General features: G+C 35.9%; 2 protein-coding genes across 3 annotated transcripts in view; one reads left to right on the plus strand and one right to left on the minus strand.

Moving 5' to 3' along the window:
- The window catches only part of LOC129241924 (glycerol-3-phosphate dehydrogenase [NAD(+)], cytoplasmic), a 59,743-nt gene extending 47,000 nt beyond the window's left edge, over positions 1–12,743 (plus strand). For both annotated transcript variants that reach the window (XM_054878475.1, XM_054878482.1), the window contains exon 9: positions 12,229–12,743. In XM_054878475.1, coding sequence (XP_054734450.1) covers positions 12,229–12,628 — 400 coding nt within the window. In that variant the 3' untranslated portion in view covers positions 12,629–12,743. The remainder of the gene's footprint in view (positions 1–12,228) is intronic.
- LOC129241976 (carbonic anhydrase 2-like) lies at positions 3,833–22,136 on the minus strand. Its single transcript, XM_054878523.1, has 6 exons — positions 21,944–22,136; positions 9,491–9,585; positions 6,898–6,988; positions 4,750–5,012; positions 4,431–4,661; positions 3,833–4,359 (listed from the first exon to the last, which is right to left on the minus strand). Exons 1-6 carry the CDS (start codon positions 22,029–22,031, stop codon positions 4,234–4,236), a joined length of 894 nt encoding a protein of 297 aa, XP_054734498.1. The 5' UTR covers positions 22,032–22,136; the 3' UTR covers positions 3,833–4,233.
- Positions 22,137–25,571: the final 3,435 nt, after the last annotated feature.

Genomic DNA, 25,571 nt, shown 5'->3' on the forward strand with positions numbered 1-25,571 from the left:
GACCGCTATTAGAAAAATGTTTTTCTTAATTTGGTGTTTCTCCGAGACTCGAACCTAAGTTCTCTCTCTGTGAATTCCGAATGGTAGTCACGCACCAACCCATTCGGCTATGGCTATGGTGGTTAGGGATGGAAAAATCTACTATAGAACTTTGAAAGTCGATTAAAAATCGAATCTTGACACTTGACTTTTTGACTTCTTATATATGCATTGAGATTCAATTCTAGATCAAAATCACTCCCGAATGAGGGCAAATTTGGAACATTTAATTTATATTTTTAATTGATCAAAACGAAAAACTTTTGCTGAGTAACAAATAACGTCACTTGACTTTTGCTGTACTTTCGCATTGTTTTGTCACAAACATGCAACGCTGTTTATTGAAATTTTTCGAAGTCCAATAATAAAAATAAAAGCCATGAAAATAAAGAAAAAATATAAGTGTCTTAAATTATTTGATTTAGGAATTTTGGAAATTAAAATGTAGAAACAGAAGGGCCCAAAAATATTACACTTTCATATCTGTAACTCAATTTATTTTCCAATAATAAAAATTTATATAAAACGAAAATAAAAAATTAAATTTAATGCAAGTTTAATTGTAAAAAAACTATTTTAAATTTAATATTTATTTTCTTATCTATTCATTTAATAACTTCAGGGGTTATATACAGTTAGAAAACCAAGAAAAACCGAATTTTACAGAATTTTTTCTGAGAAAACTTTTAAATTTATTGATCTAAAAATTTATAGACATATTATGTTATCTTTTAACTGTATTTTAAGACCTAGTAATAGTAAAAATATTTTATGAGATTAAAAAACCAAACAGATTTCGTTGAAGTAATGATAAATCTAGTAGTTTTAATCGAAGGAATAGGCAAAATACATTTTTTTGACAAAATGGCGGTTTCTAAAAAAAACGATTTTTAACCAAAATTTCTGCCTTAAATTGTTTATAAAAAAAAAAAATATTTATGGGTGAGAAAAAATCTTCGATTAAGAGGACAGATAGCTGTACATTTTTTTTCATAAAATGTTAATATGTATAAGAATATGCCAAAAAATTTTTAGAACGTAAATTTAAGTATTTCTTATTCAAACTTTAGACGCGTTTTTCTCAAAACTATATTTTTCGAATTGGTGTACACGATAACTTGAAAAGTTATTGACTGATCTGCCTGAAATTTTGCACACATCATTTTTATGATATTACTTTCTATGTGAATTTACAATTCGAAAAAAAAGCAAAAATAGTAAAAAAAATCGGCCCAAAATTCATTTTTTTTTAATCATTTTATTCCGCGATTTTTTTTTTAATTCTTGTACAAATTATGACATTAGTAAACAAAAAATTTTTTGGTTTTTCGTATTCAGGTCACTGACGCCGATGTTACAATGCCCGCCGATTGAGAAGCCACTCTGCGACCTTCCTGGAAGAATTGACTGTACATCCGCCATTTTAAATGATAAAAATTAAAAAAAAAAAAATTATATTATTTTAATGTATAAATAAACTATATGCCAATTTTGAAAAAAATATATTAACTTCTTCATTTTAAATAATTTTAATGAAAATCAGGCAAAATATGGCCGTTTACAGGTATCTGTCCCCTGAATTACAAAAAAATATATTTAAGAAGCTCGTGTTAAAATTTGAGTCTAATTGGTTTAGCCATTTTCGAGTAATGTTGGTCACCGACTTTGAAAACACCATTTTGAGAAAAACGCGTTTCAAAAGCACTGAGCCTAAGTCTGAAACGCCTTTTCAAATTTGCGTGTAACTTCGAAAATATTGAACGGAACGGTATTAAGTTTTCTGTGTGTATTGCTAAATATTTGTACATTAAGAAAATAACAATAAAAATTATATATTTTTTGAAAATTCTAACTGTATATAATAACTTTTTAATAAAATTATAATAAAGAAACTGTTGTATAACATTTTCATTAATTGATTATTTTAGCTCTTCAAGTTAAATATTCTTAACTTAAGAAGAAGAAAATTAATCGAATACATGAATTCTAAGGATCAAAAGTAAAAAAACTTAAGTGGAAATCGATAATCGCTTATCCGTTTATTTTACATCCCTAGCAGCTCTCCTGATACAATATAACCAAAACAATCAAATTGAAAATTTAAGTTGGAATGAATAATCGAAAACGTCGTTTACGGATTTCCTCCAACTGTTTATTATTAGCAGCCAATTGCGCAATTAAATTAGCTATTCCTTCTCCTTGTATTTTCTTCATATCATTAAAAATAATTAAACAAACCAAAAACACCGAAATATTCTACCAAAATAGTTTCTATGAAGAAAAATCTCTCAAAGCAGTATTGACAACTGATTGTAGATTTTGCAGGTAATCTGCCATATGTGAACGGGTGGATTAATTTGGTGGATTTATAGGTGATTAATGCACATGTATTATTAAGCTGGCACCAATAATCGATTAATCGTTTAATGTTTCCATCTCTGGGACAGTTGTTGATACAATCATAAACTTTTACTAATTTTGCTATCACTCTTCTACAAGGTGAAGTCCAAACTATACAAGACTGAGCTAAAATAGAAACGAAAGGGGATTGGTTCTGATACTTCGAGTTTATTTATTCAAAATAGTCCCATCTGGCCCCCGATACAATGTTTCAGACCATTGACCGGAATATCTTTCAGGATGTCGGTACACGACTTTTCGTATAGCGTCTACGGACGCAAAACGTTTTCCTTTCGTGGCCAAATGCAATTTCTCGAATAGGAAGAAGTTGCAGGGGGCCATATCACGCGAATACGGTGAGTGATTTATGCTTAAAATGCGATTTTTAGTCAAAAAATCAGTCACAATAGTGGATCGATGAAATGGTGCACTATCATGCAATAAGCGCCAGCTTCCGGCTTCACGGTATTCAGAGCGAATTCGATGAATGCGATGCAACAAACGCTTCAAAACGCCCAGACATAAAATTGCATTGACGGTTTGGCTCGTTGGCACGAACTACTACAATTCGTTCGGAATCGTAAAAACAAATGAGCATCGACTGGATTTTTGACTTCTTCAAACGCGATTTTTTGGGTGGTGACTCGTCTGCGGCCTTCCACTCGGCACTTTAACGCTTAGTTTCAGGTTAATGTTGGAAACCCCACGTTTCATCACCAGTTACAATGTTGTAAAGGAAGGTCTTTCGAATGTTGAATTCTGAGGTCCTCAGTTAACTTGTGCGGAATGAAACGTTCACAGATCTTTCGTAAGCCCAAATGATCACTTAAAATGCGATAAATCGATGGTTTGGAGATATTCAACTCCAATTCTATGAATTTCAACGATGATTTCGATTAAATTTTGATAAATTTACGAACAATTTCGATGGAGTTTTCGGTGATTACTAACTTTGTGCGCCCCGTATTTTCGTTGTCATTTATGTCCTCACAACCATATCTGAAATGAGTAAACCACTCATAAACTCTGGCACGAGACAGACAATCATCGCCATAAACTTTTTTCATCAATTCAAATGTTTCGGTAAATGTTTTACCGATTTTAAAACAAAATTTGATATTAGCTCTTTGTTCGGAACTCATTTTTGTACTGATGACACAAACAAACTGTAACTTTAGACACAATAACTTTGCTTCAACTGAACCGAATGCCACAAAGTTCTCACTGGAAGTTGTCTAGGGATGTAACTTCCATCGCACTAACTCATTAAACAGATGGTGCCATCAAACCATTTTTATGACACCAGTCTTGTTTATTTTGGACTTCACCTTGTATGTTACACATGCATACATATCATTCCCGCAAAGTGCCTTAAATGAAAACTACACCAAAATACTTCAAGGTTACTAATTTTATTCTAATTATAAATTTGTTTTTATTAAAAAAGTTACGTTTATAAAAAATCCAATTATGTCCTAATTTAATATATAATTCCACATCGATGGTTTTCGAGAAAAGCGACACAACTCAAAATTCGGAGTTTTGGCGTTAAAAGCAAAAATCAACTACAGAGTTTATATATTTTTATCTGGTCATAAGCGAATCTTGAAGCAATTCTGAGAGATGGCGTTAGTGTCGTTTTGTCAGGTGATCGAATTGGCGCGTCACTTATCTAGAAAACTGACCAAACTCAGTATTTTGTATTTTTGAATTATGTCACTCTTCTCGAAAACCATCGACATATAATTAGCCTTATATTTGCTTAAGCCGCATTTCAATTTATCAACAATTTTCTCAATAGAACTCTTGCACTGCTTCATTCCGATAGTAAACTTCGCGTGATCCGATCGGTTGCAGTGGCCTAAAGTTGTTCCACAAATTTCTTAGTCGTTCGTCCCGCACCACCCAAAAATTTTGTAACTGCAAATGAATTAAATTATAAAATAATATTTATTATTATATATTTGTATGTACAAATATCTGTTACGCACATGACGAATTGCTATCGGTATAACTTCGGGGTAAACTATCCATGTGACTGCTTCGGAACAAGGCGGCGTTGTCAATGAGCCCTGATAGGTGTAAAAGTTGCCACGATTAATATTTGCCAGTAACGAACCGAGCGTAATTAATTGTCTTGTAGTTGCGGTCGAGTTATAAAGAGCAGCAAAAGGAATTGCATTGAAGACCGTCTCCAGGCCAGGCTGGACAACACCAAAAATCTGTGACCAAATAAATTGTAATTAAGTAATTCTGAAGATGAACTCATACATGGATGGACAAGCTAGCGTACACACGGTACTTATTTACCTTTTCCGCTTTGAAGAACACGCCTATCACTGCTAGACCATCTTCGAATTCACGCGCTTCTTCGACGCTGCCATATTTTCTATTTCTATGCACCACATGCATTTCCACATCATAACGTCTCTGATTGAGTCTATGCTCGGAACCCTTAGATGTTGGTGAGCCCCAATGGAAGTGCACTTCTACAGCTAAGTAGGCATCGCTTAGTGGGCCATCAGAAATGAATGGGAGATCGTGTCCGATTGTTGGTGGCACATCGAATTTAACTGTGTAGGGAATTGAGTTAGTTAAATGAATTACAAATTACATATAAATATTATATATGAGATATCCATTATTTTCTCGCTAGATGGCTGTTGTGATCGATACCGCGCAAAGTATCGATCGAACAATTTTAATTTTATGCTCGTTGTCGAAGTGACATTTCGCACTTAGCAAATTCTTTTACTGTTTTTAGTTTTTGCCATTCAAGGTGCGATTAGTGGTGCCGTACCCTAGCCATAACCGTAATCATAGCAATCAGCCGCTCTTATCAAATGTATGGGCATCACTGTAAACGATTATAGGTGCCGCACCATAACGCCGTAACCATAACCGTAGCCGTATGTATCGATTGAGTTTGGTTTTTCCCCGTAAGCAGCTGTGACATACTTTACATTTGTTTTGATATTTACGATGCAAGTTTGAATATTGGAAGACGAAAAATTAATTGACTTATTGGAAAATCATCCGTGTTTTTACCACAACATGCAAAGGGTGCCATTAATTCTACTTCAATATCAGCTGTTTGTGGTTACGGCATGACTAATCGACAAGTACTGCAATGTTGCAGCTATGGTTATGGTTATATCTATGACGTTATGGCTACGGTCCCACTAATTGTAGCTTTAGTTGTGAGTTACAGGGTGTGATCAATGGAAGTCAACGAAAAGAAAATTCGGTACATTTTACAGTTTTTCTTTGATAGAGGCGAAAATGCAAGCCAGGCCGCTGAAATTCTATATGGTGTTTATGGCACAATTTGTGTTGCAATTTTGGTTTCGTCGATTCCGTTCAGGCATTTTTGATGTTAAAGAAAATATCGATAACGTCGATAACATCTCAAAAATAATCGAAGTTGAGCGGCATGTTAGTAGACGTAGCATTGCCCAGGAGCTAAAATCGCTCAAGAACAGCCCAAAATATTGTTGTAGCCGAAAGTGTTGAAAAAAGCCAGGTTTGTCCATTCCTCGTCGTTCTTTGGAATTAGGCATTCCACAAACGTCATTACACCGTATTTTGCATAAAGATTCGGGTCATGAAAATGATCCGGAATTAGATCGAAAAATCATCTTGAGTGATGAGGCCATTTCCATCTCGGTGGCTTCGGTAACAAGGAAAATTGTCGGATCTGGGGCTCAGAAAATCCAAGAGTTATTGTTGAAAAGTCTCTCTATCCTCAAAGTGTGACTGTTTGGTGCGGTTTATGGACCTTACTTTTTCGAAAATGAAGCTGGAGCAACAGTTACGGTGAATGGATTGCGCTATCGAGAGATGATTAACGATTTTTTGTGACCGGAATTGGATAGTATTGATCTGGACAACGTTTATTTTCAACAAGACGGTGCTACGTGCCACACAAGCAACGAAGCCTTTGATCTTTTACGGGAATAACACCACTTTTTGGAAAACCCTTTATATAGTAAAAACCTAGATTTCTGTCGAGTAACGGAAAATGTGTATCCCACTACATATATATGTATGTGCTTTATGTAAGTATGTATGTTCTCCTTTATATTGTGCCATAATATGTGTCATACCATATAATTCAGCAGCTGCTTGCTTTTAGCTTGAAATAACGCACGCTCTGTACAAAGTGGGCTTATTTTCACCTCATAATATTAAAATGTATTGCTTAATATAGTAAAATTTAGTCAAATATTGTAATTTGATATTAACAGCACTTAAATGCTTATTTTCAAACTTTTTGTGACTTATTCATAGCCCCATAAATTACTCGCTAAAAGAAGCCATTCAAACTTGTTGCTCTAACAAAGCATAGACGATGTCTTATCGCACTATTTTAAGCCTGCGTTATATGGGTGAGGAGTTCTTTCATTTCCATCTATTGAAGCTGAAATAGATTATATTTGGGGTAGCTCTTCTACTCACTTGTGTGTCCATTATTTTCCAATATAACATATTCTGAAAAGAATTGGTCATAAGCTACGTATGTAATGGGTGGCATAATAGCTGCTGTTGTCTGAAAAGAAAAAGTTGAAGTCGAATTAAAGTGAATATTATTATATTTATATTTATTATTATTATTATTTTCATTATTTATTTATTGCATCCCAAAAAAGGTTTTATTTAAAGGACAGGAATTGAATAAAGCTGTTTTCTGCATGTCGAAAATTAGAGATTCTGGTACTTGAAGTGTTTTAACGTTGTCTGCTGAATTTTTATGCACGAGTCCAGGCGCTGAGATAATAATTGGTAATATGTACAGCTTCCCTAGCTGCCACTGGCGCTTGACATCGATGCCTAGGTCAGAATATTTTGATACCTTTTCTGCATACCTTTTCTTGCATGTCCTTATTGAGGGGTACCGCATCATCAATTCAATAACCAATCTTATTAAATTTATTAATAGAAATATGTCTGTCCTATTATGGTCTCTCGTTGCATTCGTTAAAAATGTTCGGTCGTAATGCAGGACTAAGTTGGGGTCGTCATGCAGTAGTTGTAGCACTAACTTTGCCCTGTCAGTGTAGTGTAAAGCACCGGTGGTCTTCGTCTAGCTCTAAAGGTAGGCCCAGGAAACTTGTTGTTGTTCGACAGGTTGAGTCCAGAGGGAGAGGGGTGTTAGATGAGTGGCATGTGAAAAGGTGGTTAATGTCGTGCGGGGTGCCTTCACATGCTGGATGTATCTTTAGCATGTCCGAGTCGATTCTGGTTAGGTAGGAGTTTAACCTGCTATAGTATTCAGTGCGTAATTGTGCCAAGGTTACGCGGGACTCTCGGGGAAGTTGGAGTTCTTCGCCTGCAATGGGTGGTGGTTAGACTCCGATGACGGCATTCGGGGGTCGGGAGCTTAAGAAGGTGGTAAGAGTCTCCCGATGAATGTCGTTAATTGTCTGTCTGTACACTGTATGATCCAGTAATTGGCGATCTGTTTTGTCCTGGATCTCGTCCGCGTAGTTGAGGAGGTGCCGCCTGATGTGTCTGGGTGCCGGCTCAAGCTCAAGCAGGTGTCTGCATGGGTAGGACCACTGAAGTACGGTATTTTGCTCTGGCCAAAGCTACAAATTTGTGCTAGTTTCAGATTAATTGTTTTCGCAATGTCATTGTGGCGTTTCTGGTACATTGAGTTTGTCAGCATGGTGCATCCACCTAATGGATGTGGTCTAAAGTCCCACTGCGGCAATTGCATCTTCGATACCTATCCGCAACGGCTTGTGGATCTTGCATTACATATCTAATGTAGCTTCTTGTTGGGATCGACCTGTTTGTAAGCCGTAAGTGCGACAAATTTTGATCGTCATGTGAGCTCAACAAGTGTTTTCGATAAACGTCGTAAACAGTCATTTCAGACTATCTTTGAATCTTTTCATCTGTTGCTGTGGTATTCCTGATTTCGTAGGATGGACTAATTCGAAGCGGGGTCTCATTATTATCCGCAGCTATAACAGCCCGGATCCACTAATGTTTAGGATTAGTTTATCATGGAGGGATCCAACATCAATTTGTCCTCTGCCGCTCACTTTCCGAGGTAGCATCGTTCGATTGACAAATATTACTATTATTATTATCCCACGCCACTTTCTATTTGGTGAACTTGTGAACTGGTACCGCGTTCATGTGATTCGATTTCAACAAAACATAAAGAATTAAGCACTGATAACTTCTGTTTAAATTCAAGCAGTGTGTGAAAATTGGATCTGCAATAATGCAATGTGCAAAAAGGTCGCAACGGCCGCATGCTCGGAGCCATTCTCCAACTATTACTGACATAAAATAATCTGTCAAATAAAGACAATTTCAAGGGTAGGATATTAAGAACATTTTTATGTTTTTCTTCATCATTTAATCCGTGAAAAACCAAAGCTTGTAAGCGACTTGATTTGATCAGTGCTGCCCAGTACATATGAGCATAATTTTTTTTTCTTTTTGTGTTGTGCGAGTTTAGCTTTTCGTGAATAGTCTTTGTGCAAAATCGATTTTTTTTTATTTTCTGTATACATCTCGTTTTGCTAATTTGTTCTTTTAAGCACCAAGTGTCCTCACAACTTTGTTCTGCGTCACCGGCCAATAAAATAACTCAGTGTTGCCAAATATATCTGCAACAAGCTACATGTTGTTTAATTCGCAAGTCGCTGGGTTGTTATGGCTTATAAATAATATCGCTTTGTAAACATTTTACGGAAAAGTGCATTTTCCTCAAAGAAATTCGGTGGTAATATTAAATGCGTTGCCGGGTAAATAATAATTAAATAAATAAAAAATAAAAAACAGGGACCTAATTCTTTCTGGCCATAGAGAAATTTAGGTGATACCATCAAGAAAAAAAATTTTTTTTGGCCATCCTAATGTACGTTGTTGCATGCCATATGCTGAGGTTATGCGAGTACATCTAAAAGCTTTCTGTGGATATCCAAAAAAAATCTGTCTGCTTTAACTGCCCGCAATCATTTTTCCACTTATTATACATTCGACGTCTTCGATTCGCCAAGCGTTAGCAAGTGGCGACGCTAATGATGCCTACCTTATTTCCGTTAATAGCAATTGGCGATTGTCTTTGGCCACCGCATTGTGGATAATCCAGATGCCACTCGGCGGCGTTGTCGTAGGAGAAAGAAGCTGCAAATAAACAAAAAGCGAAGAAAATCAGAAATAGTTACAAAATATTTGCATGCGCCATGACACAACACTAGGGTCGGTGACATGGTGACATAATTTAATGAATTTGTGATTAGAAGTAAAAGCAGTTGTAGTTACTTGAAAAAAAAAAATTAGATGTACCACAAATATAAACCATTGCATAAACCAAGCACATCCACACATATGACGTCGTTAGCTGGAAGCGAATGTGCTATGAAGCATTTGCTCTATATAATCATTTGCCAGGGCTGTAATTCGCAAACAGTTTAAGCTCGTAATAACCCACTAAGTGACGAAATTAATTCCGACCCAGCCCAACACTCACGAGACATAATTAAGGGCGTGCCTACCGTACGCTAACAAAATGACAGAGGTATGACTAAATAGGTAGGCCTTAATTTAGTAAAAGCAATGCACACATACATATAATTACGACTATACCACGGAGTAAAAGTTGAATTGGTCTCACAAAAGGACTGTTGCCACTAGTTGCCTCTGTGCATATCGCGATTGCTTTCCAAGTGGGGCAAAACGGATGGAAAGTGTATACAGTTGTACAGAGACTTAGAGTATGGAGTAGAGAATACACAAAACCTACTTGTGATTCAAAAACTTACTGCCTCGATTCGAAGGTATAACATATCGCTTTAGAGTCTTAATAAAATGTAAATGATGAGCGGAATTAAATTTTTTAAGTGCCATATCCACGCAGGAACACAAATTCTTTCGGACTTAAATTAGATATAATTTTTCTGCATTAGAATATTGCTAAAATATCATCCTAAAAAATCGAAAAAATGTCTGTACATTTAAAATTTCTTAAAAAAATTCTTCACACTAACATAACAGAACTAACTATTTTTTTTTTAAGTGGGCAAATATGTTTCTTTCCTTATAAATTTAATAATAAATGTGTGCTTTTTATTTAAGTTTAATGCGGTTTTATGAAAATTGAGTGGACTATCTATAACAAAACCATATAAATTCTAGTTTCAAACTTTGTGGAAATTAAAAAAAAAGTTTTTTAAATCTAAAAATTAAAAAAAAATTTTTTTATCAAAATTTTTAAAAACCTTTTTTTTAATCAAAATGTTTAATTGTTTTTTAAATCAATTTTTTTTTATTTTAATTTTTTTTTAATGTTTATAAAAATTTTAAAACTTTAATGAGCATTTTTAAAAAAATTTCGAGTATTTTTACAAAACTTTTTTTTTCACATCAAAAATTTTTTTATTTTTATGTTTTTTTTTAATTTTCATAAAAATTTCAAACTTTTCAATGAGCATTTTTAGAAAATTTTTGGGTATGCACTTTTATTGCCATTGAATTTAGGCTTAAGGGGTTACATGGGTTTCGTCGGGTAAAACAAGGCCTATTTTCAATATTTTTTTTTCTATGTAAAAAATTATTTATTTAATTCAAACTTTTTTCTGTCTTATAGATACATATTTAAAGAATAATTTCTGAAATTTTCAATTTTTCCATAGTGACGTCATTTCCGCCGACCTCTCGAACAAAAGGTGCGTTCGCGTTGTCAGCATAACTCCTGACAGGATCATCAAAATTGAAAAAAACAAAATTAAGTGTTTTAGTTAAGACCATAAACTAGTGCTTGAACGAAGGAAAGAAAAAAGAGAAAAAATTGGAATTTGGCAGACATTTTTTCCAAAAAAATGAAAATTTAGGTTAAATTGGCTTGACATTTTGTTTTTTTTAAATAGTTGTAATTGAAAAAAATTTGTTCAAGCACGAGTAAATTGTATCTCGAACACCTGTGTAAAATTTTATCAAGATCGGTTGAGTAGTTTTCGAGAACATTTGACAACCGACTTTGAAAACACCTGCAAAATCCTGTTAGATCTATTTTCATTTATGAAGTACCGAGAGCCTCTCAAATTTAATACCTCTGCGCCAAACTCTCGACTCCAGCGATTGTAGAGCTTTTGTTATGGAGCCTCTATTGAATACTGCGCGGGCACTGGTAGTGTTCCTAAGAGGTCTAGTTTCGCGCTGGTTTGCATACATCGGCTTTACTACATGGTATACTACACCAATTTTTGTGTATGCATTATTGACATATGTCAAGTCACATCACAGATTTGTTACGAACAGCTAATAGTGGCTTTATCTGCTCATTTACTTTCTATTAAATCTGCAATTTACGACATTTCTCACGCGTATTATGGTTGACTGCCGACAAAAGGTGGGTATTTAGTGGTAAGCAATTTAGTTTCTTGGAATGAGCGCATCGCAGCCAATTGCAGTGGGAGCGAAGAGTAAAATTATAAGTACGAGTTTGTTTGTATTAACGTACAAAGCTTTCAGAGCAGTGCGTAATTGCCCATGCGCACACGTGTCACCAACCATTATGCAAGCCAACTGATAAGCGGCAAGCGAAATAATGCAGCCATGCAGAAAATAACAACGCTAATTGGCATACACACCCACTCACGCATCTATGACACTCACACTTCCAAACACGCCAGCTACAACACACACACAAGCACATTTGTAGTAGCTAATTCAGCGAGTAGTGTTGCATTTGGTTCGTATGCGCTTATGTACGCTGTTGTTGTGCGTTGTGTACATTTTGAAATTGAAAGCCACTCTCATTTCTTACAGGGTGAAAACGGGCAGCAAAGGCGATAAAGGTAAAGGCGGCAAAGGTGGCGCTTGCGGCAAGAAGCCGGGCCATAAAGCGCCAACTCCATGTTGTCAACCCAAGGGTGGTGATGATACACAGAAGTGCAAATTCCACACATTCAACTATCGTGTGACGCCACTCAAAGCCAAGAGTGTCACCTTCCGTTTAGTGCCGAAGGGGCAGAAAAAAGAGTTTGCCATCTTGAATGCCAATTCGAACAATATGTACCTGTTCAATGGCTTCCACACGCGTTGTGGCAAAGGACTGCCGCTGGGCATGCGCGCTCTGTCGGGGGCCAGCAAGCCGGTGCGTGCCCTTAATGCGGGACTGGGTGTGCTGGCAACATTTTGCGCCTACAATGCGTCGAAGGTTAAATGAATTGAAAGCACAGTGAAATCGAAATTCTCAGTGATATAGCGAATAGCGCAAAGAAATACCGAAAATATTTATTTTTTTATTTAGTAATTTTGCAAATTTTTGAAAAATGCAGTCACAGTAAGTTCACAAATAATGCAGTAATATAATACATACGCGCATGCACGCATGTATGTATGTAGGCATATATGTACACGCACATTTGAAAGCTATTTATTTTGATACAGTATTAGCAAACGAACGAATGTGATAAGTTACATTATAAGCCGCCCAAACAAACAAAACATAAAAAAAAGAACAAAAAAAAAACGTAATAAAAAAGCAACAGTTTCCGGAAATTTTTCATTTACACACAAACTGACTTTTGTTATACTTCTAATCAATGAATTTGAAGCCCTATCAGTAGCGCTGGTCCATCTTAGCGAAAATACGAATTTGGCGAATCCACACAGTACACAGAGCCTCTTTCTGACATAACCAATAAAGTGAGCTGGGCTAGTAGCTTATTCTAACTTTAAAATGCACTTCAACTAATTTCGCCTTCTCACCTGCCACCTGTCTGACAAGAAAATATTGTCAGTTCTGCAACAACGGCAAGGTTGGAGTTCAACTCTTCCTGGTATGGTGTCACATTTTAGCTGCATGAGAACTATCGATATCGGTAACTACCGTTTGACAGCTGAGAATGGCAAACTGTTTTGACATTTCTTTTCAGTAAGGTTTGGTAAGCAGAAGGGACTGCATACAGCTGATTGGACTGATGACGGGCCACTTTCTGTGGGCGAAGCGAATGGAAAAGGTAGACATCTCAGACAGTGTACTCTGGCCAGCTTGTGAAGAGGAGGATGAGACGCCGGACAGGCTTGAGGTCTTTGGCACTGATGAGAAGTGTCTGAGTGCTGTACTTGCTAGTTGTCCCAACAAAAAAAAAAACAAACAAAAAAGGTCTGGAGGGCCATTATAAATCCTTCAACGCTATAACAAGGCTTACAAAGTGTAGAAATTTACTTTGAAAAAATAAAAATAAATCTGTAATCTGTAAATCATAGAGCGAAGTATTGAGGACGCCAAAATGTCGATCTGTCAACTTGTTGGCTTCTTTCCTTCGACTACGTAGAAAATTTTACCTAAAGAACTTGGCTTACGTAACCATAAAATACAGCTCGTGCAAGAATTGGTGCCGAATGACCAACGTTTGCGTCGCATTTTTGTTGATTGGGCTCATTTAGATTTACTCTTCAGATTTATTAGGAAAAGTAGTCACAAATTGGGCTGATCGAATGGATCATACAACTCGAAGCCGCGGCTTATCGGATACCGCATATTATTTTCAAAAAATAAAGTAAACAAATTATCTACTATATTATGATAAAAAAAATTCATTCCAACAATATTTCTGTTTTGTATTATCATTTTAAATTCTCAAGCTCTTAAAAAAAACCCGATACATTAATTTGGATGCATGTCTGTATTATAAACCAAAAAACAGAGTTTCCAAGTCTCTTTGGATTCGTTAGGTGGCGAAATATACCCAAATATGGTATTTACGGTCCAACTTGGTTCTAATTCAGAATATGGATAAATAAGAATAATGGTTAAATAAAATTGGTGCCTACTCCTTTGATTGGGTACTTAGCCGCGCTCCTTATCCTATTTGCGGGGTGCGTCTTGATGTTGTTCCACAAATGGAGGGACCTTCAGTCTTACGTCGCCTTCGAATGACAGATATTTTTTATGAGCAGCTTTTTTATGATAGAATAACAGTCGGAGGTTTGCCACTGTCTGTCTATGAGCAATCGCTATTATAGGGGGAATGGTAGTCATGCACCAACCCATTTGGCTACGCCGGTCGTGTGTATAAATGGGTCTCATCGTTCGCAGTCTGGGGTATTTATAAGTATCAATGAAGTGTTCTTCGACTAAATCTGAATACGATATAACAAAGTCAAATCAAATTGCTCATAAAGTTAGCACTAACTAAACTATAGTCGTGCGTTTCTTATTGTGCGATGGGTTGATATACAACTAGAATTACTTTCGTGGATGATATTCATATAATGTGAGCTACTTTGAAATTGAAATTGAACTTTGAAAAGTCGAGCCAAGAAGCACCGAGAGATTTGTAACTCCTAAAACACTCAGGCTAAAAAACCCATCGTAGTTAAAGCTCTGAAAAGTAAAAGGGTAGATAGTCAAGGAGGAAAGGAGAAAAGTAACAAAAGGGAAAAGATAAGATAGAATAGAGACACAGGCACATATAGCTAGTTCTGTGAGCATTTTTCGAGGTAAATCCTTCAGTTTGAGAGAACGAATTTTACTCGTTCTCATGACATCGGAACCCAAAATTTGCAGCCTTATTCTAGCAAATGCAGGACACTCACAGAAATAATGCTCAGTGCTATTCACTTCTTCTAAGCAAGACAACAAATTAAGGCCCCAATGATTTAAATGGTGGTCATATGCTAACCCCATTGATTGTGTTCTGTAATAATATCGACTATAAATCGAACGTATTTTCTTCCAAGTTTTAGAAGAAAGTTCGACAGTTTTCTGTTCGGGCTTGTCGGGCTTTTCACAACACCCTTTGAAATTCTCTAGCGTTTTAGACTGGACTATCGCTCTATATGTAAATTACATACACAATCGCCCATCTGTCTTGCAACAGAATTAAGCTTCATTTTATATTCTTAAACAGTCTTTGCACTTACTTTGTTCTGCAGAGCCTTTAATGCTGCCTGTCTGTTGTTAAAGACTCCAATTTTTCCCACTCCATCTCTCCTCAATTATCCATTCTGCTACTTTCAGAATGGCAAAAACTTCCGTTTGGAAAACAGTTGTCATTCCTCCCATAGCGTAACGATACTTATTACTATCGTTTAAGTACCATTCGGCTCCATAACCTATTTCATTCTTGGAATTATCGGTAAAGAAAATATCAGTCAAACCTCTTTGAATGCATTCCGGATTACTCCATTTGACATCAAATTTTCTTCCAAATGAAACTACGGATAAAAGGAGCCAACAACAGTGGATACTGCTCAGATAGCATCTTAAAGATTTTTCTGTGAACCCATCCTTAATGCGCAGAGGAAGCTGTGCACTTAGAAAGAAAATGAAAATTACCTCTTCTCTATGTGGAAGATTTTGTGAAGAGATCATAGAAAATCAACCAATCAATAATCAATAATCAAACAACTGGTACAATCAGAAAAATGATACAACACACCATGCTGAGTCCACAGCTCACTTATGTAAGTGGAACGAACTTTTTGTTGACCGAGTCATGACATGAAGTGGAGCTGTTAATTGACTGTGCTTAGTTCACTTTTTATATCGTATTTGTGTGTTATATTTTCTACTTTTCAGGTGGTTAAAATAAAGCAGAAAAAAATATGCCTTTTACAATGCTTAATTCAGGGTGGGCCATATAGCGTTTGCGTTTTGAACCACCTATTTTTTTGAGAATGGTAACACAAATAACATGTCAAATGTGTTCATAATTCACTTAAAGGTTTGACATTTGCGAAATGGGACGCTATACGCTTATACAAAATTGGGAAATATTGGAAACCTATTTCTAAAGTGGTGAGTCTTCTTCTGCTTTTCTGATTTTCACCTGACGACAGGACACTGCCAAAGTTACACTCGAACTTTTGGCTACCGTTTTTGAAAACCGAATAATCAGCCGAAATTCCGATATCAATTGGCCGCCTCGGAGCTGTGATTTAAGCCCGTTCGACTATTTTTTGTGGGGAGCCGTTAACGACAAATGCTTTGCGAACCATCCAGAGACGATTGATGCTTTAAAACACGAAATCGAAGTTGCCATTCATAAAATTGGAGCCCAAACAATCGAAAATGTGCTTAAAAATTGGGTTGATCGAATGGCCTACTGTAAAGCCAGTCGTGGCAGTCATTTGAGCGATATTATTTTTCATTCATAAATGAAAATGTTCAATCTTCTAAATAAAAAAAAAATGTTTAAAAAAATATTGATTAGTTTTTTTTTTATAGCCGATTCAAAAAGCAAATTTTACAGGTCCCACCCTATATTACAGAGTTGGTTTTGGAAAAACTAAATAAAATCAGGCAAGTATGAAAATATGAACGTAAGTATTTCCGTTTACATATATTCTTTATTCTCCAATTTGTAGTGTGCGCATCGATGTTGTGCTAGGGAAGTACAATATTTTGCCGTCTCCTAATGATAAAACGCTTTAGCCCCCGTTGACTATTGCCTGCCGAGGGGCGACTGCTATTAGAAAAAATATTTTCTATAAATCAATTTTCTATGACAGCAGGATTTTCGAACCCGCGATTTACTCATTGGAAATTATGCTTCCGTCTACGGCGGCCACTTAAAAATTAGATAACTAAATCACTTAACAAATTGCGCGTTGAAAAATTAACAGAACTTGCAAAGCTTAATAAAAACTAACCAAAACAAAAAATAAAAAAAAACTTAACCAGTCTGAGCACTATCAGCTTCTATCTGAACTTAGCTAATTAGTTCCTACAACTATTTAAAAAAACGTTTAGTGGCTTATCTACATATTTTTAAATTATTAATGTTGAACAGGAAAATTTCGCACGAATATGCAAACAACAAATAAAATTCTGCTATACGTTGCTTCAAGGAGGAGATTATCGTTAAACACAAATGGAATTTGTTAATTAAGTTGGCGATTTACTTGATGTAAAAAATTTTTAGTCTATTTAAGTTGACAGGGAAATTAATATTTAATGGCTACTGTACAAGACGCGCAAGTGAATAGACGCCGTGGCGTATACGTCACTTATATTTTGCAATATGAGAGGAATTTGTAAGATTTCCTCGCTAATGCTTAGATTGTATTTATTTATTTATTATGATATTCTGTGAATATGTATATAATCAGCAAACTTTCATATTTGAAAATTTTCAAACTAATTTCGAATTTCATTTTTCACTTCTTCACAATTTTGCGAATGCTTAAACTAACATTTTTTCGTTGTGAGGAAGTGGAGAAAGTGGAGAAGCATTGAGTTGTATCTGCAGGCATGCTGGAGGACGAAAATTTAGAACCAACACTTGTGCGACGTGTGCGAAATGTGATTAAATGATTATAAGATATGAACTCATAACAGAGTTGAATGTACAGAAAGATGTTTACGCTTTTCGTTTAATTAAATAAAAAATATGAAGAAAAGATTCAACGAACTATTTGATTTTTATTTTATAGCGAAATAATGGCTGGCTCGATATTATTTCTGAAGTGAAAAAACTATTAACTTAATATGTAAAATTATATAAGTGTTTTGATCGTTTCTTGGGAAAAATTGTAGTGATACAAAAGGAGTTTATTTTAAATAAGACTCCATAAATTTCGAACAAACCAAAGGCGAAAACCAACAAATGCGAAGTGTTGATTAACATTATTCAACAGCGGTTTTAAATCATTTAAATAAAAATTAAAATTTTTATAAGTTAATTTTGTCAATGAATTCAAATTTGGCACCACTGCGTTATGAGCAGGCAATCAGCTGGCACGATTTTACGGAACAATCAAACTTTTTCATTATGAAATTTTTCATTAGTAAGGACAGGAGGATGCGTTTTCATTTACGTAGTTAAGTTTGATTGTGTCAGCTGGCACGGAACGTCGTTTACGTCGGTGAGTGTGGGCACCATTGCACGTAAGTACAGTGATGGTCAAAATAATAATAGCGTGGCGGATTGCATAATTTTTGATTATTTAGTTTTATTTAATTCAAAATATAGTTTTGTTTAGTTTCCTTATCGGAAGATTTTTTTCATTTTTGAATGATATTTGACACTTGTGACAGCTCATGCAAGGTGACGCAAAATTAATCATCCTTGGCACTTGTGAACTAGGTAACTGGATTGTACAAACCGACCAGCAAAGAAGCGCGTAAAGGTAAAAATATAAATTTCCTTTACTCAAAATTAGTTTTCTTGTATTTAGTAAAAAAAGTCATTCAAAAACAAAATGATTGAAATGATATTGAATGATTAATTTTGCGCCATCCTGTAGCACAAAACCTATATAACTCATTTTGAAACTTTGTATAAAATTAAAAGGAAATTAACTAATTTTTAACAAAATTTCAAGTATTAACTTTTAGAATACTTTTAAATATTCAGCTTTGTAGCCCATTCAGTTTTGGTAATATATAATATTGTAGAAGTTCTAAGTGACTCAAAATTCGCGTGGATTTCTAATAATTTTTTTTGCTGACTGTGTTTTGCTTTTTCCATATAACGAATGTTCGAATTTTTTTTTTTTTTAATAGAAGAAAAAGCGTTGTTTTAGTTTTTTCAAAAAAACAAAAAAAAACTGACTAAAAATTTTGCAATTTTTATGAATACTTTTTGGACTTTTTTAAATTCTGTACAAAGCTTTAACGAATTATTTTTTGAATTCTGTTTTTGTTGCAGTATGAAATGAAAAAGTATTAACTTTTTCCTTTAAAATATTTTGTTCAGGCCCCATTTGTTGATTGGCTTACTTATTTCCAGTAAATATTACTTAAATATTTTATGTTTCGCCGCATCAGCAATTCATCCACACAATTCACAGCTGGTCAAATATATACAGGAAGTAACTACTGCACAAATTTCTATTCTCTGTGCATTTCAATAACAGTAGCTACTAAAAGTAAAGAAAGACAAATGTTCTGTTAGTGAGTGCATAGCCAATCAAAAAATCGAAAACCAAAAAAAAAACCTTTTTGCTTCAATTTTTACCAGTGAGGTTCTGATTTTTTCCACTTTCTTCACCCTTCTTAAATATAACCTTCCACTAATGTCCCAAGTGAGCAAATCTTTAATAATTGAATCATTTACAAAGCGAATCTATTAAAGGTGGTATCGGTTAATCAGCTGATTTGAGTTTTTTCTTTCACCGTGTTCATGCGGATGTCAGCCCAGAATGAAATAAAGCGAATTATTCTTTGTTTTCTACTTTGCCAATACTTTGCTTTGACAATCAAACGTACGAACATTGTTGTTGGTCTAGTGCCACCACCTGTAATGAATACGCCTTGATCATTTGATCATTTGATAATTTAATATTTTTTTTTAGTTTGTATTTACTTTTCAATGAATTTTGATTTGCTTTCTATAAGTATACAGACGTAACTAACTTTTCCATTTTTCATTGCTTAAATTTGATTTTCTGATGTTAAATCAAATTGACATTTTGTGACAAGCGCTGATGCGTTTGATATTGACGAACGGGGTGATAACAAGGACATCCAACGGATTCCAGCTTGCCTTTTTGTTTTCATTTTACTTTTTGCTTCTTATTCTCCAAATATTCACATAGGTATGCATACTTATACTTATATATAAACGTAGACAATTTCTATAAAACAGCATCACTCAAAAACTACATTTCTTCACCGTTGGAAAGCCTAGAGAAAGGTGGTATGTCTGTAAGAACTTTGTCTAATATATGGATATAAGAGGTTACATGGGTTTCGTTGGTTCAAAAAATCGATCTATTTTTGTTTGGCTTATTAATTTCTAAAACATCTCAGGAATATTATCCTAAATTTTCAAGTTGATCCGAATAATAAATTCGGAGATAGAGCCTTTGGAAAGTGTGCGCTCCAAGCCATTTTTATATTTACTCAAAACTTTAAACGCGTTTTCCTCGGAACTGTGTTTTCAAAGTCGGTTGTCAAATGTTCTCGAAAACTACTCAACCGATCTTGATGAAATTTTACACAGGTGTTCGAGATACAATTTACTCGTGTTTGAATGAAGGATTTTTTTTTCAATTAGAACTATTAAAAAAAAAAAATGTCAAGCAAATTTGACCGAAATTTTCATTTTTTTGGAAAAATGTCTGCCAAATTCCAATTTGTACCTTTTTTTCTTTCGTTCAAGCACTAGTTTATGGTCTTAACTAAAACACTTAATTTTGTTTTTTTCAATTTTGATGATCCTGTCAGGAGTTATGCTAACAGCGCGGACGCACCTTTTTTTCGAGGGGTCACCGGAAATGACATCACTATGCAGGAGTTTTAATTTTTTTTTTGAAAATTTCAGAAATTATTCTTTAAATATGTATCTATAAGACAGAAAAAAGTTTGAATTAAATAAACAATTTTTTACATAGAAAAAAAAATATTGAAAATAGGCCTTTTTTTACCCGACGAAACCCATGTAACCCCATAATACGTAAAATTATTCGTCAAATTTCTTTTTGTATAACTTTTTCATTATCTGTTTCATTGTCTGTTTTTATACTGCAGCTGTCTAGTTCACAAGTGCCAAATATGATTGACGTGCGAATGTGATTTGCAAAAATTAAAAACCTCTGACGGAGTGACTAATTTTGCGCCACTTTGTATTCAGGTGGGAAGGCCTACTGTCTTATGTCATTTAAATTTTTAACGGTTAAATAAATGTTTAGAAGACTTGAAACCTCTGTCAACCATTTTTTGATTGCGTATATAAGAAATCTACGAATGATAGCTGGAAAAAAAATTTTTTTCTGCTCTCAGTTTGGCTTGGAAATTTGGGTAGTTAAATTCATACCATTTGGGGCTTCCGCCACTACAGATACGTAGTTGTTGGTAGATTTAAGTTTTAGTTATACCAAAATAACCGAAATTGTGCGCGGGGCGCAAATCACAAACACTTTTGCCAATCTCAGGTAGGCTACAATGCACAAGCATACGCGCAGTTTTAGACAATGCACGGGTGCGCACATCTAAAAAATTAGTTCAAAATAATGCGTTCACTGTACAAATATTTACATTTATGTGCATTTTGTTTGAGAGAGTTAATATTCGGTTTGCAAGAAATTATATTTTAAGCCTTCACTCGATCGGCAGCTGCAAGAACTATGCCGTACCGATCAAAGATATGCGCGTAATTCACTATACGAATGTACAAAATAATTATACATATCTATTCACTCACACACACACAAGCATTGAACAAAAACTATCACGCCTACGGAAGTTATTGTCGGCTACGGATCTCTGCTGGCAGCTGGGCGGTTCTAAACGCTTCGAAACTGATTGCAGCCAGTTAATTATATGAATTCACCATACTTTGGCTCTTTCAAATGCTAATGAAGTGTAACGATGGCGATGTTGGAAAATGTGAATGCAAGTGGGTTTAGAAAAAGCCTTCCTACTATACTCGCATTTGTAAAGCACAGAGAACAATTAAAAGCCAATTTTTTTCTTTTAATTTCGTCAAAGGTTGCATTTAAATGCCTTAGTTGAACTACTTAATACACTTTTTTTTAAGTTTTCTTTTTTTTTTTTAATTTTCAAGCACATGCAGATTTTACTTACATTCCGTTGGAACAACTGTTTGAGCGGTTGTGAATGGCAAGAAGAGCAATATCTTCCGGCATAGCTTCAAGACTTCTAGGAACAGCATGGTGCAGACCAAAAAGATCACTTAATACGCCAAAAACAAAAACCGAAAATAAGGTATACGTAAAAATCCCTTTTCAAAAACGTGCAGTTGTAGTGCTTGCGCTCAGCAGCGGTAACTGACTTGCATTCTATGGTGGCATTGTCTTTTATATTTCGGCTCAAAAGGGCTGCGCATCGCTGGCAGCGGTTTTAACTCAATTGGAAAATTGTACTATTGTTTGTAATGCGAAATTTAGTAGCGAAAGATAACGAGAGCTTAACGGTATGCGCGCTCAAATACACATACATTTTTGAGGCATATACGAGTATGTAATTTATTATGAAATGCCCATCAAACATAAGATTAAATTTTCTATTTGCATAGCTAAATCAGGATATATTCAAATTGAAGTTTACATTACTCACATTACTCGCAGTATAGGGTTTTCCAATAAGAGTCGCGTCGATGCAGAAACGAAAGCTAAGTGTGAGGTTTTAACGGATTTGTTTTTGGAAAGGCGTGGGGAAGCCATTATGTAAGTTGAAGTTGCACAAAATATTGCATCAAAATCGTATTATGTTTTAAAAATTTTTGAGAGGTTTTTGTGGGTGTCGCAATGAGCCAATATTTATCACTTTGTGGACCAATGCTTTTCCATGTAAAATAAGTGAATAAGTAAATAAGTGCTACCCCTAGATCTCTTCTGCAAATCCTCAGCGGCCTGCTTCGCTTTAAGGCTCGAAGCGAGCTCACAATGGAGGACGGTCACACATGGATATTCAACCATCTTAGATTCCTACATGAATACACCCAATGACTGTGATTATCGCCCTTCCATTCTTTGCTTCGAAAGCAACTTCCTAATTAAAATCCTTTCTAGACTGGAATGGCTTAACAAAATCCTACACCCTACCAACCCGTTAAGATCTACACGGACAGGTCTAAAATGGACTCCGGTGTAGGATCAGGGTTATTTTGCGAAGAGCTTTCTATTAGTGAATCCTTTAAACTACCGGATCACTACAGTGTTTTTCAAGCGGAAATAAACGCTATTCATGAAACCTTAAATAGTTAAAGGTAAACAGAATAACATCAACGGATATCTGCATTCTATCAGACAGCCAAGCTACCCTACGAGCTCTGGATGCATTCCAAACAACATCAAGGAGTGTCTTGCGTAGTCGCCAATTTCTAAATGAGATGACCAAACAATATCGTCTAATCTTATGCTGGGTTCCAAGCCACAGAGATATACCAGGGAACTGTAGGGCAGACCAACTTGCAGGAGATGGTACCTTTATGCCAGGGATAAGTAATTTTATCGAGATACCTCTCACAACTTTTGAAGCTTTTCATTAAGGACGCCCTAATCAGCTCTGCAAATCAAAGATGGATTAGCGTTAACACCTGTGAAATTGCGAGGCAAACATGGGCAAGGCTAAATCTACGTCTGTCCAAGAGTATTATAAAATTGAGTAGACTTCAAATTAAAACCTTAGTAGGGGCCCTCACAGGACATTGTCTCATAGGAAATCATGGAAGGAGATTAGGCGTTTACGCGCATGATTTCTGTCGGAGCTGCAGAAATGAGGAGGAGTTGGAAACAATTCAACACCTTTTTTGCACATGCCCAGCTCTAGCCAGAAGCAGGAACTGATTTTTAAAATCCTACATCTTAACGAATATAGATAATCTATACACTTTAGGTATCAAGAATCTTTGACGCTTTGTCAAAAGCTCAGGATGGTTCAATATGGAAAGGGAAATGTAGCCCAGCCCTCGCGGCTCACAACGGACCCATTCGTGGTTTAAGTAGCATCGTTGTCTCTATGTCTCTCAATTTCTAAATGAGATGACCAAACAATATCGTCTAATCTTATGCTGGGTTCCAAGCCACAGAGATATACCAGGGAACTGTAGGGCAGACCAACTTGCAGGAGATGGTACCTTTATGCCAGGGATAAGTAATTTTATCGAGATACCTCTCACAACTTTTGAAGCTTTTCATTAAGGACGCCCTAATCAGCTCTGCAAATCAAAGATGGATTAGCGTTAACACCTGTGAAATTGCGAGGCAAACATGGGCAAGGCTAAATCTACGTCTGTCCAAGAGTATTATAAAATTGAGTAGACTTCAAATTAAAACCTTAGTAGGGGCCCTCACAGGACATTGTCTCATAGGAAATCATGGAAGGAGATTAGGCGTTTACGCGCATGATTTCTGTCGGAGCTGCAGAAATGAGGAGGAGTTGGAAACAATTCAACACCTTTTTTGCACATGCCCAGCTCTAGCCAGAAGCAGGAACTGATTTTTAAAATCCTACATCTTAACGAATATAGATAATCTATACACTTTAGGTATCAAGAATCTTTGACGCTTTGTCAAAAGCTCAGGATGGTTCAATATGGAAAGGGAAATGTAGCCCAGCCCTCGCGGCTCACAACGGACCCATTCGTGGTTTAAGTAGCATCGTTGTCTCTATGTCTCTCAATTTCTAAATGAGATGACCAAACAATATCGTCTAATCTTATGCTGGGTTCCAAGCCACAGAGATATACCAGGGAACTGTAGGGCAGACCAACTTGCAGGAGATGGTACCTTTATGCCAGGGATAAGTAATTTTATCGAGATACCTCTCACAACTTTTGAAGCTTTTCATTAAGGACGCCCTAATCAGCTCTGCAAATCAAAGATGGATTAGCGTTAACACCTGTGAAATTGCGAGGCAAACATGGGCAAGGCTAAATCTACGTCTGTCCAAGAGTATTATAAAATTGAGTAGACTTCAAATTAAAACCTTAGTAGGGGCCCTCACAGGACATTGTCTCATAGGAAATCATGGAAGGAGATTAGGCGTTTACGCGCATGATTTCTGTCGGAGCTGCAGAAATGAGGAGGAGTTGGAAACAATTCAACACCTTTTTTGCACATGCCCAGCTCTAGCCAGAAGCAGGAACTGATTTTTAAAATCCTACATCTTAACGAATATAGATAATCTATACACTTTAGGTATCAAGAATCTTTGACGCTTTGTCAAAAGCTCAGGATGGTTCAATATGGAAAGGGAAATGTAGCCCAGCCCTCGCGGCTCACAACGGCCCCATTCGTGGTTTAAGTAGCATCGTTGTCTCTATGTGCGATGCGGCTGCCAAACCTAACCTAACCTAAGTAAATACGCGTCGCAGCTCCTCATTGAGCAGAAGGGACTGTTGGCAGCTGGTTGGCTGGCTGATGATGGACCACTTTCTATGAGCGAAGCACTTGGAAAAGGCAGGCATCTCAGACTGTGCACTCTGCCCAGCATGTAGAGAGGAGGATGAGACGGCGGACTACTTTCTGTGCGTCTGCCCGCCCTTCACTCGAATCAGGCTTGAGGTCTTTGAGGTCACTGATGTGTTAAGAAGCGACGACCTTGGCACCTTGGAACCACAAGATCTACACAGATTTCTTCGGAGGTTGGGTAGATGTAAAGAGAATTAAAAAGGGAACCCGAGCGCTTACTGTTGTCTAAGTGCTGCACTTTCCAGTTGTCCCGAAAAAAAAAAGAAAAATAAAAAAAA

Source organism: Anastrepha obliqua, chromosome 1 (assembly GCF_027943255.1).
Source record: "Anastrepha obliqua isolate idAnaObli1 chromosome 1, idAnaObli1_1.0, whole genome shotgun sequence".
In the NCBI taxonomy this organism is placed as follows: Eukaryota; Metazoa; Arthropoda; class Insecta; order Diptera; family Tephritidae; genus Anastrepha; species Anastrepha obliqua.